This window comes from Lipotes vexillifer, unplaced genomic scaffold (assembly GCF_000442215.2).
Source record: "Lipotes vexillifer unplaced genomic scaffold, Lipotes_vexillifer_v1.1 scaffold126, whole genome shotgun sequence".
Lineage (NCBI taxonomy): Eukaryota > Metazoa > Chordata > Mammalia > Artiodactyla > Lipotidae > Lipotes > Lipotes vexillifer.
The window spans coordinates 881,590-897,615 of record NW_006778324.1 but is presented as its reverse complement, the minus strand read 5'-3'; the positions used below and the strand labels follow the sequence as shown (position 1 = coordinate 897,615).

Genomic DNA, 16,026 nt, shown 5'->3' with positions numbered 1-16,026 from the left:
ATTTATATATATAATCTTTATATATACCCCACACAGATGGGAGCATTCGGTGCCTTCCACTCTGTACCTTGCTTTTCTCAGATAACAATATATCCGGAGTATTTTACTATCTAATACATTCAGAGGGGCATCATTCTTTGCAACGGGTGTGTCATATTTCACGGCGGCCTAGTTTATTGAACCAGGCCCCTATTTATGGGCACATAGGTTGCTTTCTGTCTCTTGTCTATATCTTAGAAAGTGTGGCAGTGGTTAGTGTTGTACCCTTGTCATTTTGCACATGGACTTGGAATTGCTGGGTCAAGGGCATTCTGTATGTGGAATGACCTTGCCAAACTGCCCTCCACAGAGGCTGCACTGGTTTTCGCTTTCACCCCGCAATGAATGAGGAGAGGCTGCTTTCCCACACCCTGGGCGGCTGGGTGTTGATAACTGCTAAGGTGAAAAAAAAGGCATTTTAGAGTGATGTCAATGAGCGTTCCTGCAGTTTAGGGTTCTAAGGCTGAGCACCTTTTCGTATGTTTAGGGGCCCTGCCCCGCTCCTTTTCTGGAGCCCACGTTCATTTTGAGGGGATTACCGTCGGGGAGTGTGCTTTGGGGTTCCTTTGTGTGCTGACTTCCAAGCCGGGCCAGGGCAGGCTTGACAGGGGTTCCTTAGGGGGTAGGACCCAAAGGTTCAGGCAGGCTTCTGCTCCTGATAACCGCCTCTCTTCCCCTTTCCCTGCCTGCCAGGGATGGCTCTGCTGGCAGAGCCAGTATGGAGGCATTTAAAAGACTGACAAGAACACCCCTTTCTTAACCCCCGCCTCTGTGGGGTGATGCTTCAGGAGGATGAAAGAGCCCTTGCCTGGTGATCTGGGTTCAAATCCCCACCCCTTCACTTAACCTCTCTGAGCCTCAGTTTTCTCATCTGTAAAATGGGCAGAGCACCCCTGTCCTCTCAGGATGAATGTGAAGTTTGCCTGAGACACTGGGCAAGGACTAGAAACTCAAGACCCATCTGAGGAAGACTGCATTTATTACAGAGAGTCACCAGATAGGGGACGCCAAGCCCTTCTAGCATCACTGTGTAGTGGCAGGAGAGGTTCTTATGGTTGTATATCTGAAAGCTTCCCTGGGCCTGATTCAAGATGGGGACACTGGGTTCCCCCAAGGGGAGTGGCTCCTCGGAGCTATCCCCAAGCTCCCTTGGGGTGGCCAAAAGTATGTTTTCAAGAGGCAGGATCTGGGGCCCAGACCCTAGCAAGGGACAGGACTTGGTGGGGACCAGCAACTCTGCGGGGGGGGGGGGGGGCTAATTGGTCCCTGGGGTTTGGCCTCATTAGCCAGATGAATCCAGGCTGACTTGATTGGCTTCTGACCCTGAAAGGCTTAAGGAGTCATAGGAGGGGCCTCGGCCTCTAGATCCCACAGCCCTGGATAAACATCCCCTGCCAGCACCCCTGCCAAGTGACCACTTACACTCCTTGCTTGTACAACCTCCTGAAGGAGAGAGAATGCCCTGCCACTGGGCCAGCACGGGTCACTCTTGTACTATTGTAAACATTTCCTTAGTTGTGCTGAAATTCAGAACTCCTCAGAAACTATCCACACCCCCATTCATCCCGACTCTGTCTTCTGCTCCTGTGACCCAAACACGGCTCAGCTGGGATTTGCAGGCAGCAAATGTCCCATAGAGCTTGCTCTTCCCCAGGCTGGGCCCCCTTCCACAGCTCTCCTGCCCAGTTATTGGGCTCCAGATGTGCCCTCAAAGTGACCTGAGCTGCAGGGAGCAGGACGGGGACATCCCCTCCTCATTCCATAGTCTCTAGTGTGCGCAGCCTCAGAGGCTGACTACCTTTGGGGGTCCCATTACCCTGGCTCAGGCTGTTTGCAGCCTTTGGTCATGTGACTGGGCTGGGTCACATGCCATAGCCCTTGATCATGTGACCCTAGGGGCTTGAGAGATCCTTGAAGGCGCCTGCTATATATCTGGTTCATCTTGGTACTTCCAGCCCGGACACAAATTTGGGCAGTAACCAACGGAGGAGGAATTGGCAAGTCATATCAAGTTGGATTTTTAACCCAAATGCAGGATGGTGATTCACTCATCGTGTTTCACATTCGTTCTTTCCTTCCATAAGCATGTCATTTCCTTTTGCATTCCCTCATTTGCTGTCAGCTCCCAGAGGGCAGGGCATTTCACTTTGTTTTGTCTGTAGTGTTTGCATTTAGCAGAGTCAGGGGTAGTGGCTTGTTGAAAATGCTCTTATCGTAAACACGACACAAGCTTGTAGTGCATTCAATCGATGTATTCATAAATAGTTGTAAACTAAAAGGAATATGAGTTTGCTAGAAAAAAACTGGAAACTAGAGAAAAGCAGAAAGTTAAAAAAAATCACCCACTGTTCCACCATCCAGAGAAACCACTTAATAAACATTTTGGTGTGCTTTCTTCCAATATCAGGCCTCCAACCCATCCTCCGCCCCCTCCACCTAGATTGCTGTTTTTGCGTAAAGCCAGGGGCTGGGGCACCGTGGAGGAGGGTGGCCTGGAGTCTGGCTGGTGAACAAAGTTGGTGGCTTTTTAATTGTTCTCTGGAGCCCTCAGTGGCTGCCTAGGTCAAGGGTCGGGGGGAGTAAGGAAGCGGGGCTCTGGGCCCCCCCAACCTTTTTCAGTCAGAGCCGTCCACTTTCACCTGTTCTGCAAATTGGGTTTCTAAGGAGAATTTCACTGGGCAAAAGATTTCACTGTTTTAAAAAAGTTTTAAAACCATCCAGCGCGGGCCCATTCTTTCCCTTGCTTCACACTGTCCCGTCCGCATCGTGACCCCATTCATGAACCTGCACTCCTTGAGCCGCTACGAGAGCTGCGGGTTCCAACCTGGTTTGTCTTTCTGCCAGTGTCCCCTCCTCCCCAGATGCCCTAAGCCCTTGGCGCTACCTTGGGCTCCCAGCCCAGTGACCCTACCCAACAAGCAACGAGGTGGGGTTGGCCAGAGATGTCCAAGTGAGCCTATCAGGGCTCTGGGGGACCATTGCTTCCTTTTCTAAGGGTCCCCAAACACTTGTTTGTTAATTTGCAACAGGTCTTGCCCGGAAATTGACATGAAGCTCTCTAGATAGAATCAACCACTTTGAAAATCCAGGTGACATTTGCCACCTGCCATTTCTTGGTTCCTTTTCCTTCCTCTGGCATCCCTCAAAGCAACTCGCCCATCATGCCTGCAGGTCCCGTTAGGGTCTAAGAGTCTAATTCTGCTGGGCATGGAGGCTTAGGCTCACACAGCATATGCCTGGACTCATGGAATCTCCAACTGCCTGACTCCTAAGAGGGAATGAGGTCTGACCCTCTCATTTTGCGGTCGTGGGGAGGGTGCCCGAGGTCACCCTCTGACTAGGGTGCTCGTTTCCCATCCCAGGATTCTGTCCGTGTCCCCCGTGTGTGGGTCCTTCTCCATGGAGGTCTACCTGGGGGACTGGGGCCGTGACCTGAGCCTCCTGCTTACAGCTGAATGAAGCTCTAGATCTTCCCAGACATTTCTAGGTATATGCCTTGCATCTCACATCAGAGCAAGATAGCCAAGCCATTGGGCTTATGCAAACACACGTGTGTGTGTGTGTGTGTGTGTGTGTGTGTGTGTGTGTGTGTGTTTGCCCATGCATGTGCTTCCATGTGCTCTAAAGGATTCGATATTTTTGCAGATACGTCTCAGGACGTGCCACGTGGCCTCAAGCTGGGCCCAGCTCTGCTCAGTTGACCCCAGGAGTGACTAAGAGAGGTGGGGCGACTGCCAGGGCTGGTAGAATGGAGGGTAAAATTGAGGGGTCAGCTTTAGCCCGGGGGCACCCCCAGCACCCACTCCTTGTGGGTCCCAGTGGTGGGTGGCAAGGGAGATGGAGTCTTCGGGCGAACGGAATGATGCTTTGCTTAGGGTGCCGAGAGCGTGGGTGACGACCTTGGCTTTTGTCTTGAGAGGAGTGTAGCACATCAGTAATTAGAAGGGCTGATCATGATTTGTGCCTTTCCAAGGATGTGATTAAGCAAAAATAGCCTCTATTCTTCAGGCGGCAGGATTTAAACACCTATGTGAATGGCCTGGGGGTGGGGGTGGGGGTGGGGGTGGGGGTGGGGGGGTGGCCCTGGTCCTGGTGCTAGGGCTGGCAGGGGTGCTGGGAGCGGACGTTGCAGTAGCTGGCCTGCCTCAGAGCTTGTCACAAAAACATTGTCACAAAAACAGTTGTGGGCTCACCCCGCCCCAGATCTGGGCACGGCAGGGACCCAGCCTGAATAGCGCCATGCAAACAGAAATGAACAGGAAGTGGGAAGAAACAGGCAGCCTGATAATGAGGTCCTAGGGCCCCTGGAATGTGGCTCCCCACCACCCAGGAACCCCTGCCAGCAGCTCTTGTCACCAGAGGCTCTGGGGAAGCCTCTAGGGGCAGAGTGATAAGGCCCCCGGCCAGGATGCTCTAGAATTCCCAGAGGTTCCCTGATACCACTTTCCCTGGGGACTTTCAGAAAATGTGCCTCCTGGTGGATGACGCTCCCCTGATCCCAGTTTCTCCTGGGGCTTTGACAGCATAGAGGTGTCTCATAGGTCACGTACACTTGCGGTAAGTTTTCACAAAAATGTCATGCTAGGTCCTGACCACTGGTAAGCCTTGCTCTCAAGGGGTCCACAGTCTGATGAGGAAATTAGACAAGTAATCTCACAGCAGCAAGCCAGGCCCAACCAGGCACCCTGTGAGATAACCATCTCTGCCTGAGTAGATCTGAGAAAGCTTTCCAGAGGTGGTGACAATTGAGCAGGTTCGTAGGTTAGGCAGGAGTTTGCTGGTCTGCGGAGGGAGGAAAGGCTTCCCAGGCAGAGGGCTCAGCATGAGCAAAGACATGGAAGAGTGAAAGAGTTGTGTCTTGTGGGTGAGTCAGAGCCAGTGGCCTCAGTCATTGTGGTGGGAATGTCTGGTTCTTAGAAGAGCAGAACGCTTGTGGGCAAGGCACTGGCAGGTGGGTTCTAGGCTGCCTTTCTGTTGGTCTACAGAGACCTCTTCTAAGACTGAAGATGGGGAAACTCTGGTCCTATTAGTCAGCTCTCAAGGGGCCAGAATCCAGATCTGGCAGGCGAGGTCTCCCCACCTCCATCTTCCAGAGCAAAGCATTTCTGGCTTTTGTTCATTAAAAGGAAACAAGTCTCCATCTTCAAACAGCATGGGAGGCCAGACTCTTCCCCTTGGCTAGGGAAGGGGTGAGGGATGCTGAGGACAACCCTGCTGGTCTCCCATCTCCACTGAGCCAGGAACTGCCTCAGCATCATTTGTGGCCAGGACGCAGCACAGATTTGATGCCCAGGGCATCACGTGGGCCCCAAGGGAACTGGCCACAGAAAGATCAAGGATGCGGGTGCTCTCAGTCTGTGTAATCAGTGAGGGTGCAGGATGCAGTCCCCACATACTGGAGGACATGGTGCCCAGGAGATGGCAGGACCCTCATGTCTTCCCTGCAACTTATTTATAGCCTTGCTATGGTAATCTGTGGCAATCACAGCATTTAATTCTGTAATCACACTGCAAGCAGGCATACAGCCCAGTGAGGCCGGGGAGCCCGCCAGGGCTTAGGGAGGGACTTGGGGGCAGGGCAGGAGTGTGGACGCGGTGATGTCCCCATCAGCCTCCAGCCCCATTGTGTCAGCTGTGGCCCTGGCTCTGTGCTCCCCCATGCACCCTGGATAATAGTAACAATAATAATAATAATAATAATAATAATAATAATAATAATAAACTACTAACACTTATATAGCACTTACCATGTTCTAGGCCCTGTCCTAAGCACTTCGTATATATGGGCTCATTTATCCTCATCACCACTCTGTGAGGTCGCTACTATTATTAAGCCCATATTCCAGATGAGGAAACTGAGGCACAGGGCACACAGCTGGTAAGAGCCTAGATTTGTGCTCAGGCATTCTGGCTCCAAAGTCCATGGTCCCAACTAGGTTTCTCCCGGCCCCAGAAGTGAGGGGTCTCCCAGGCTGCCCTCCCATACCCTCAGCTCTGCCCAGCTCCTGATTCCCCCTGGTCCAGCTGCCCCAGGGCTGCACACATGAGGCTGCACACACCACGGAGTATGGTTGCTTCAGCCTGGGGAAGCGACACTCAGCTTCCCTCCTGGACACTCTCGGGGTTTCCCACTAGCAAACTTTCACGTGTGGTGGGAAGACGTCTCGGGGGCTTTAGTCTTCAGAATGTCACATCAGTTTGTGCTCCTGTTTTTTCTCCTGCAGAATGGGGATTGCCGTGTCTACCTCACTGGGAAGCTGTGGAGATCAGGGGGATGGGAGGGGAGCCACTTTGTCAAGCATCGTCTTCTGCTGAGTGTGGGGCAGCTCACTCAGTCTTTAATTAGTTGTGCGGTTTGGGGCAAGTGACCTTGGTTGTTCGAGCCTCAGTTTTCTCATCTGTAAAATGGGGCTAATCATAAGAGGACCACAGCTCAGAGGATAACTGTGGGGACTAGATGAGATGGTACCTGTAAAGCTCATTGTGCCTGGGACATAATAAGTGCTCAAGAACACGGAGCCATTTACTGGTGTCTTTTAGCATAATCCTGTCCTGAAGGCAGGGCCCAGACCTCTTCTAGCCAAGCCCAGGGCAAGGTCTACAGGATGTTCCAATTAAGGCAGAAGAGTCTGAGCCACTGAAGGAGTCTCAGTAAGTGCAGGGCAGAGTCGGGCCTCAAAACAAGTTTTTTCTCGTCCTCCTCCAAGCCAAACCTCTCCATCATTTGGGAAACGATTTCCTGTCTGTGTGGGCAGCAGCTCCGAGCTCATAAAGCAGTTACCCTTAGACCAGGGTTGTGTCTGTGAGGACAGAATATTTCAGAAATGCACTTGCTGACTGAGAAAAGCTTCTCACTTGGAATTCTTTGCACGCTCCCTCCCCTGGGGCCAGTAGTGGCTGAGAAGATGTTGACTTAGAAACGTGTTGGCCAGGGCTCTCGCCCACGCCTACTGCAGGGTTGCCGGTAAAGCCCCTGGGAAGGCCCCTCCCCAGATGTGACTCCTAGTGGGTGCTGCAGGCTCGTGGCAGCGGGTGGGGGTGGAGTGGGAAGGAGAAAGGGCCACCCTGTCTAGAAGCGGATGCTTTAGAGATGAACCGCTTGAAGGCAAACAAGTGGTTGGTTCACAGTCCAGCTTTGTGGTTCAGCCACACAGAGAAAATAGTATCCTTCTCATGGGGAGAAAGGAGAGGTGGTGAGGATTCCTCAGTGTGGCCGGCATCACCGGGTGGGCCATGAGGGGGCCGTTGGATGCCTTGGAGGCGCCTCTCCACCGGAGAGTCCAGTGCAGTGACATTCAGAAATGCGGGTGTCAGATCAGATAAACTGTTCTGTAAGGAGACAGATAGTCCATAGTTTCGGCTTTGCCAGCTGTAAGAACTCTGTGGCAATTACTTAACTCTGCTGCTGTGGCACAAAAGCAGCCATAGACAATACATAGATGAAAAAGTCGGTTGTGTCCCAATAAAACTTTATTTACAAAAACAGACGGCGGGCCAGATTTGGTCCCCGGCTGTAGTTTACACGTTAGAGGAATGAGAGCTCAGCCAGGGCTGGATGCCGAGGAGCGCTTCCTGAAGGAGGACATGGCAGCCGAGAGAAGCAAGAAAAGCATTCCTGGCAGTGGCTGGCTTCACCCCAAATCTCGTGTGTGACGGTGAGTGTGCTCCTGGATGCTGGCCTTGCCTCTCGAAGGGCCCACCTTCCCTGGACCGGGCTCCCATAATTTAAGGCCTTGCTGTCACTCCGAGAGCTTCAAACAGACCTTTAAAAAATACTTTACCCAGCTCCCCTAGTTGTTTTCAGAGGGATGCTTGGCCCAAGTTTCCCTCCGTTCACCAGATGGCATTTGTCCTGTTGCCCTCTCATTTCTGGTGAGGAAGAGAATAGTTCCTTTCTGGGACACCCCTCCTGGGCTCAGGGACAGACAGCATCCATGATGGCCTCACCCTGCCGGCCTCCCTTTCTTTTTCTTCCTTTTTTTTTTTTTTTAAATAAATTTATTTATTTTTGGCTGCGTTGGGTCTTCGTTGCCGCGCGCAGGCTTTCTCTAGTTGCGGCGAGCAGGGGCTACTCTTTGTTGCGGTGCGCGGGCTTCTCATTGCGGTGGCTTCTCTTGTTGCGGAGCATGGGCTCTAGGCGCGCGGGCTTCAGTAGCTGCGGCGCATGGGCTTCAGTAGATGTGGCTCGCGGGCTCTAGAGCGCAGGCTCAGTAGTTGTGGCACACGGGCTACAACTAGCAGCTAGTTAGTTGCTCCGTGACATGTGGGATCTTCCCGGACCAGGGCTCGAACCCGTGTTCCCTGCATTGGCAGGCAGATTCTTGACCACTGCGCCACCAGGGAAGTCCCCGGCCTCCCTTTCGTCAGGAGGAGAAAGGTTTCAGGTTGTGTATCTGTCGGCGGCAGGGGCTGGGCAGCGTGACCCTCCCGAGCTGGGGACACTGTCATTCCAGCTCACCTGGGAGCCCAGGCCTCATGCCAGCTGGGCCCAGGGAACATCCAGTCACCGTGAGGGAGGCCTGGAGATGCTGAGCCCTCTGTCCACCCCACAGGAGAACTGTACCGGGTTTCCTTGAGAAGACAGAGGTTCCCAGCCCAGGGAAGCATCGAGATCCATGAAGACAATGAGGTGGGTTTCTGAGGGTGTCTGGGCCACCTCTGTGGTCAGGATGTCAGGAAGAGCCCCGAGCTGGTAGACAGGCCCCCCAGTTTTCACTCAGCTCTTCATTTGACTTGCTGTGTGACGTCGTGCTGGTCCCTGTCCTCTGGGCTTCTGGGTCCCGCATGAACAAAAAGGGTCTCTTGGGACTCTTCCCACCCTGACACGGAGGGGCTTGCCCTCCTGGCAGCCTGTGCCCCTCACTCTGAATGCACAGGAGGTGCCGTCAGAGTCCCCCTGTGAGTGTGTGATCCTCTGTGTGCCCCTGCCCCCCACCTCCCCATTGCCTGTCTCTCTCTATCCTGACTGATGTCCCTCTTAGGAAGGCTGCCCGCAGCGCTCCTGCAAGACGCACGTCCTCCTGCTGGTGCTGCACGGGGGGAGCATCCTGGACACGGCCTCGGGGGACCCGTCCTGCAAGGTGGCCGACATCCACACCTTCAGCTCCGTGCTGGAGAAGGTCACGCGCGCCCACTTCCCCGCAGCCCTGGGCCACATCCTCATCAAGTTCGTCCCCTGTCCCGCCATCTGCTCTGAGGCTTTCTCACTCGTCTCCAAGTGAGTCCCTTTCTGCTTGATTGGACCGGCTGGGGTTGGTGGGGGGCCGAAGCGGAGGGGCCGCCCCTGCCACGTGGGTACGTGGTGGGCAGGTAGGTGCCTGCCTAGGCCTGTCTGGGGTGTCAGGTCCCGATCAACCACGAGCATCACCGGTGGGAAGTGGTCAGCTAGAGTCCAAAGTGATTAACACTTGCGCACCGAATCCTCCTCTGCCCGGGGCTGGGTGGCGCTCAGACCCACTTCCTGTGCTCAACAGGCCCTGGTCTCGTTGGCCCAGACAAGGAAGCTGAGGCATTGAGAGGTTAAGCAATGTCCCCAGGGTTACGCAGCCCGTGGACCCAGGCGTCAAACCCAGGCAGCCCCACTCTCGAGCCACACAGTTAAGAGCCAGTAGAGATGTGTGCTATGATGGAGGGGCCACAGGGCACTGCGGACACTCAGAGAGAGGGCCAGGGAGGCTTCCTGGAGGAGGTGACTTTTGGGTGTGCTTTGAGAGTAGCGTAACCTGTTAAGGGTGCGGGCTCTCCTGTCAGCCTGGATTTGAGTTCCGGCTGTGTAACCTGGGGGGAAGTTGTTTAACCTCTCCCTGTGTGTTTCCTTATCTGTAAAATGGGGATGATCATGATATTAACCACCTCCTAGAGTTTTTGTGAGGATTCTCTGTGCTAGTGCGTGTGAAGCGCGTGGCAGGGCGTGGGCATTAGCTGAGACTCACATCAGCATCCTGGTAGGGGAGAAGGCACTGTTCTTGTTGGTGGACAGTGGGCTGGGGCAGGAGAAGAGAACCCTGCTGGCTGGGAATCAGGCTGTGTGCTTGCAGGGCTTAGTTCTTCACGAACCTGCCCTGGAACCAGTGCGGGACAGATTGTGAAACAGGGGGCCCTCAGAACCTGGGGGACTTTGGGAGATCCTGACCACTTCTCCAGGACCCGGGGGCTCCCTCAGGTGCTCCCCAGATGCCTGCCCTGTTGAACCAGCTGAAGGTGGTGCCTGGAGCCAGCTGGGAGCCCTGGCTTGCTCAGCAGTGACATAGGCAAACAAGACCCTGAGCACCTGTGTGGCAAACGGCTGGCTCTTGAGCCTGGAGCGGGGAACTTTCTGCAGCTGGGGTGAAAGGGAGGCCAGTGGCACCTCGGTCTCGCCACTCGCCCCCTTTCATAGCTTCTGCAGAGGAGCCCCCATCCACGTGGGGTTTGGGGAGGGTGGAGCGGGATCCCCAGTCTGGTGCCGGCTGCCCAGGGGGATGGAGTGGGTGCTCTGGATCAGGTGTGGCTCTAAGGAGAGAGGGTGAGCGTCCAGCTGCTTCAGGGGGAACACGGGGAGGGCATGCGGGGGTCTCACTTCTCCCCTCCGAGAGAGAAAGGAGAGTCTCCTTTGCCTTCTAGATTCATCCGTGTTCCCAGGACACGGGCTGGGCAGATCCCAACCAGCGTTGGAAGGAAGATTTGGTCAGGAAGGAGAGTAGTTCCCCAACCTGGTTAGTGGCCCAGATCCGGGGTGTGATTTCTGTTAAACTGCTAGGCGGTCGGGCCTCCCCCTGGGTCGGCTGAGTCTGGAGGGGAGGAGCCCTAAAATCTGCATCCTGACTTCCTCCAGGCTTTTGCTCTGCAGCGGGTTTGGGAAGCAGAGCTGCACGAAGGCTCTGTCCATCACTGCCAATAGTCGGAGTTAATTGTGTTCCTTTGTCATCAATCTCAGCACTCCCCACCCCTACCCCCTCTCCCCCAGGACATCTGACCTGCAGAGCTGGGTCACCCAGCCCAGGCCTGATCTCCAGGAAGATGAATGGCCCAGCATCCACTGGAGGGGACAGCGGGAGGGAGCCTAGCTCTCCCCCAGACAGCTCCTTCCCCGGGCCATCGATCACCCCTAATCACTGCTGGGAAGGAGGTCTTTCTCAGCTAATTAAAATCTCTCCGGCTGCAACTGAGGGCTGTTTCCTCTAATTTGTGTTTCTTTTGGAGATGAGGAATGGCTGTTAGGCCCGCCTGGCACACCATGAAGTCTCTGCCTCCTGTCCAGGGTGCCCTGAGCCCAGTTTCTGTCAGGTCCCTGTTGGGCCCTGGGTCGACCTGAGCTTGGACTATGGGGGAAGGGCAGGCTCTGGGGAGGGGACGTACGGTCCCTCCCGGCCAGCTGGGTCAGATGTCCCAGGGGACAGAGGTAGGACGGGTGGGGTGCAGGCAGGCACAGGCAGCTGGGAGCTGGTCCCTGTTGGGGCTGAGCTGCCCAGAGAGAGGGAGGCAGGAAGTGAGGGGCCCGCGCAGCGGCTGAGGATCAATCCACTGGTGGGGGGGGGTGGGGTGCTGTAGGACAGGCTCTCTCAGTCCTTTCTGGGGTCGCAGACCTTTCTGCAAAGCCCTTGATGGCTCTGATCCTCTCCCCAGAAAGATGGACACGATATCATGCGTGCAGCTGCGTGCCCACCTCCAGGCTGTGGCCGATGTGTGATACACATGCCTGGCACGCCCTCTCACCTCCCTTCTAGCTTCCCTAAAGCCTTTCTTGAGGCCTAGTTCCAACCTCACCTCCTCCAGGAAGTCTGCCATGATGACACGTCCCCATCCTGATCCACACCAGAGGCTTCCTCCATAACTGAGGTGTCCTTTGAGGCCATACAGGAAAGGGCAGAGAGCACTGCTGTCATAAGAGGCACAGGGCCCACATCATGGCTGGCACGGGATGGACATACAGGGGATTCAGCAGAGGCCTGCCCCTCCCTCCATTCCCACCCCATTGCCTGTGCTTTGTCTCGTCCGGCTCCTGCCTGTGTCCTCCTAAAGAGTCCCCGAGCCGGACGCCCAATTCCTGGCCAGCATGTGCTCTCTTTTGCCCGGCTGGGCTTACCTTGGCCCCCTGTCTGCAGCCTGAATCCCTACAGCCACGATGAGGGCTGTCTCAGCAACAGCCAGGACCACGTCCCTCTGGCCGCCCTGCCCCTGTTGGCCATCTCCTCCCCGCAGTACCAGGATGCAGTTGCCACCGTCATCGAGCGAGCCAACCAGGTGTACATGGAATTCCTCAAATCCCCCGATGGGATTGGCTTCAGTGGGCAGGTAGGACAGCCTGCCCTCACCTCCCTGTCCTGGTCCCTGCCTGGAGAGAGGCTGGGGTCTTCCAGAAGGATCTAGACCAGGGTGCCCTGGAGCCCTAGCTTCTGAGATCCAAAGAGGCTTTTGAGACCTTTGGGTTTATCCTCATTTTACAGATAGAAAAACTGAGGCCAACATCTGAGTTCTGATTTTCAGCCCATGCTGATCTGTGGCCCAAGTCTGACCCCTGACTGTAGCCTGCTTCCTGTCCTCAAGCTGACCCTTCCATCCCCCTGTTGGGGCCCTCAGTGCCTCCCTGGGACAGGCTCCTTGTCCCCCCCGTGGACAGGCGACCCACCCTCTGGCTGGGTGTGGAGTGGGGGCGTGGCAGTGGGCAGGCCTGCAGTCCCGGCTCTGCCTTCTCCAGGTGTGTCTCATCGGGGACTGTGTGGGGGGCCTCCTGGCCTTCGATGCCATCTGCTACAGCGCGGGGCCCTCAGGTGACAGCCCTGGCAGCGGCAGCCGGAAGGGGAGTGTCAGCAGCACGCAGGTGCGGGCCAGGTAGTGGGAATGGGGGAGGGTCTGTCCTTGGGAGCCCCAGCCCCGGCCCCAGGGGAACAGGGCCTCTCCTGGGGGAGCAGTGTTAGCTTTTCGTGTTTGTGCCGTGACATCCACGTTACAAGGTATCGTATCACAGTCCTGCAAGAGTAGTGGGAGATTATTATTACAGGTGAAGAAACTGAAGCCCAGAGAGGGCTCATGCCGGGGTTGGTCCCTAGACAGCTGTCCGGAGTCCTGCTGGGCTGCCGAACCCTTTGGACTTGGGGGACAGCCCTGTGCCTAAAATCCCACCGTTACTGTGCTGTGGCGCCCATGCCCCTTTTGGAAGAAGGGCTGCCTCTCACACCGTAGGAGGAAGGGGTTCATTTATGCTGGGGGGGGAGGCGGGGCCCCAGAGTCTCCGGTGACTGAAGTGTCCTCCTGTCCTCTGCTCGGCCCCAAAGGACACCGCGGTTGTGGTGGAGGAGGAACGCAGCCTGGCCAGCAGCAAGCGGCTCAGCAAGAGCAGCATCGATGTCTCCAGCGCGTTGGAGGATGAAGAACCCAAGAGGCCATTGCCCCGGAAACAGAGCGACTCCTCCACCTACGACTGCGAGGCCGTCACCCAGCATCATGCCTTCCTATCAAGGTAACTGCTCCCTGTGCCTGCTGCCTTCCAGCAAAGCGTCCAGGGGGACAGGACTTCGGCCCAGGGTCATCTGGGAGGCCTGTGACTCCCAGGCCGTTGCATCGGGGTGGGGGGGAAGGGACGAGCACTGAAATGCTGGGACCAAGGCCATTCCCCACGGACCCTGCGCCAAGACCCGGGACTCTGCACGCTGTGTCCGCCCCACTCCCCAGCTTGCAGAGAGCTGGGGGCAATCGATCTCTCCAAGAGAGGAGATGCTGCCCTGCAGCCTACTTTCGCTGATGGTCTTAAGAATCTGGTGAAAGAACAGACGTAGGTGTGTTTTGTATTTCTTAGTATTGTGTTCTTGGTATTTCTCAGATGGGGCAGCAGAGGCCAAGGAGGTTAGGAACCTTCCAGGGATCACACAGCCAGTTACTGGAGAGTTGGGGTCAGCATTTTGGTCTCCCAGTGCCCAGCACCCAATGCACTCTCATTCAAAGGCCAGCCGGGTCCCTCCATGGAACTGCCCACCCTTTAACTTTCTAGAAGAGGCATGTTAACGGACCCTGGCTAAATGAATTATCTGTACATTTATTCAGGATTCAAATGGGTATTGAACAGAGATCCAAATGGGAAGGAACGCCTCTTTGCTTCTTCCCTTTCCCCTCGCTTCTCTCCTCCCATATTCCCCCTCCTTCTTTTCCACCCACATGATAAGTAGCATGAGGTCATCACAACATTTGGAAAACGTAGCCTTTCACCATTGCTGACCTTGGAGTATTTCCTTGCAGTATATTGCTTACTTGCTTTGCCTATAGTTTTACTTTAAAAAAAAAAACCCTCTTATATTGTGGTCTTTTCCCCCATATAATTAAAAATACTTGGTAAATACTCTTAAAAATATTTTTTTGAGTGAATGGATGACATCTTACTTAGTCCCAGTAACTGGACACTTTGGCTTTTTCCAGTTCTTTGCAATTATAAACAGCACTCGAAACATCTTCTTTGCAATTATAAACAGCACTCCAGAAACATCTTTGTGTGTATATATATATATATATATATATATATATATATATATATATATATATATATACATACATGGGGGTTATTTCATTCAGATGGATTATTGGAGGAAGAATTATTAGGTCAAAGGCTCTGCATATTCAAATCATATTTAAAGCCCCTCTGAAAGATTATTCTTTAGAAAAGCAGCTACATTTCAAGTCAGGTTGCAAGGTAAAATCATACCATTTCTGGTTCATCCTTGAAAAATCCTTTAAGAAAGCCCCAAATTTGGAGAGTGACGTGAAGTTGGAGGCTCTCGATAGCTGGCCCAACACAGCCAGCTCTTCCTTCTGGTGTAGGGACAGATGGCTGTTTCTCTGGCAGTTAAGTAGTTGGTGTGTGTTTAGGGACCATGCTGTACATGAAATACGAATTGTTAAACACCAGGGTGGTCATCCTCACTGCAAGATACTCACGCTGCGAGAGGCGGAGGGTGTGTGGGGATTCAGATTCAAGTGCCCAGACCCTCGCCCACAGAGGATGGGGGACTGGCACACATTATTTCGATGGTTATTTCTAAGATTCCCTTTCTCCTCCAACTTGAGTATTTTAGTAGAATTTGCATTCCGTTAACGGATTCATAGATCCTGCGATCCTGCTGGACTTTCTTAAACCCTGAGCGGTACCTAAATGCAGCTGGAAGGTCAGGGAGGTCCCCAGCTTTCTGCCCATTCTCAGCAGCCCACTCTGGGTCTGTGGCTAAACACCATCTTGAAGTCTCTGGGGCAACGGGCACCTGGGATGGGAACGGCTGGAGTCCTGTGTGTCTCAACCTGGGATGGGAACCGCTGGAGTTCTGTGTGTCTCATCCTGGGATGGGAACGGCTGGAGTTCTGTGTGTCTCAACCTGGGATGGGAACGGCTGGAGTTCTGTGTGTCTCATGCTTTTCTCTTTAAGCTCAGCTTCCTTTGTGGGCTAGAGGGGAGGGAAGACCAAGCTGTTTGCATCTGTGTCTGCGAGTTGCCTGGAACATGAGTTACCATGAACGCCCCTCATCCTGGCAGAACTGATGTCACCCAGCTGTCTGGCCAGGCCGGGCTTCTCTGCTGGACAGGGCAGGAATTCGCAGTGTGGCCATCACAAGACCAGTACGATGGGGCAGACCTGCCAATGCGCAGGGGGCTTAGGTTTTCAGGTGCTCAGTCTATTTTAGTGAAGAAAGTTTGATTGGATCATGGCCACGCGTGTTTGTTCAAGTAGCGTCTGTGGCTGCCCGCGTGCCACGCTGCAGAGTTGAGTTAAGTAGATGTGATGGAGGCCATATGGCCCCCGAAGTCTGAAATATTTACCATCTGGCCCTTTACAGGAAAAGCTGGCTGATTGCTGCCTTACCCAAATGTTGGCCAGGCCTTAGTGTTGGATGCTGAGATGGCCGCCATCTCGTGTCGGTGATCCGTCAAGTGGACTCCGGGTCTGAGCCCCGCCCCAGAGATGGAGGGCTGGGCGCTGCACCCCGGACCTCAGGCTGCTCTGCTAAGTGCTCACCCCCCCCCCCCCC

The 16,026-nt window shown here is 54.6% G+C and overlaps 1 protein-coding gene across 1 annotated transcript in view; it reads left to right on the top strand.

Moving 5' to 3' along the window:
* PITPNM3 (PITPNM family member 3) overlaps positions 1-16,026 on the top strand; it is an 89,927-nt gene that overhangs the window by 55,801 nt on the left and 18,100 nt on the right. The window contains exons 12-16 of the mRNA XM_007451607.1: positions 8,592-8,668; positions 9,021-9,256; positions 12,123-12,312; positions 12,716-12,838; positions 13,293-13,477. Of these exons, the coding sequence (XP_007451669.1) occupies positions 8,592-8,668; positions 9,021-9,256; positions 12,123-12,312; positions 12,716-12,838; positions 13,293-13,477 (811 nt within the window). The remainder of the gene's footprint in view (positions 1-8,591; positions 8,669-9,020; positions 9,257-12,122; positions 12,313-12,715; positions 12,839-13,292; positions 13,478-16,026) is intronic.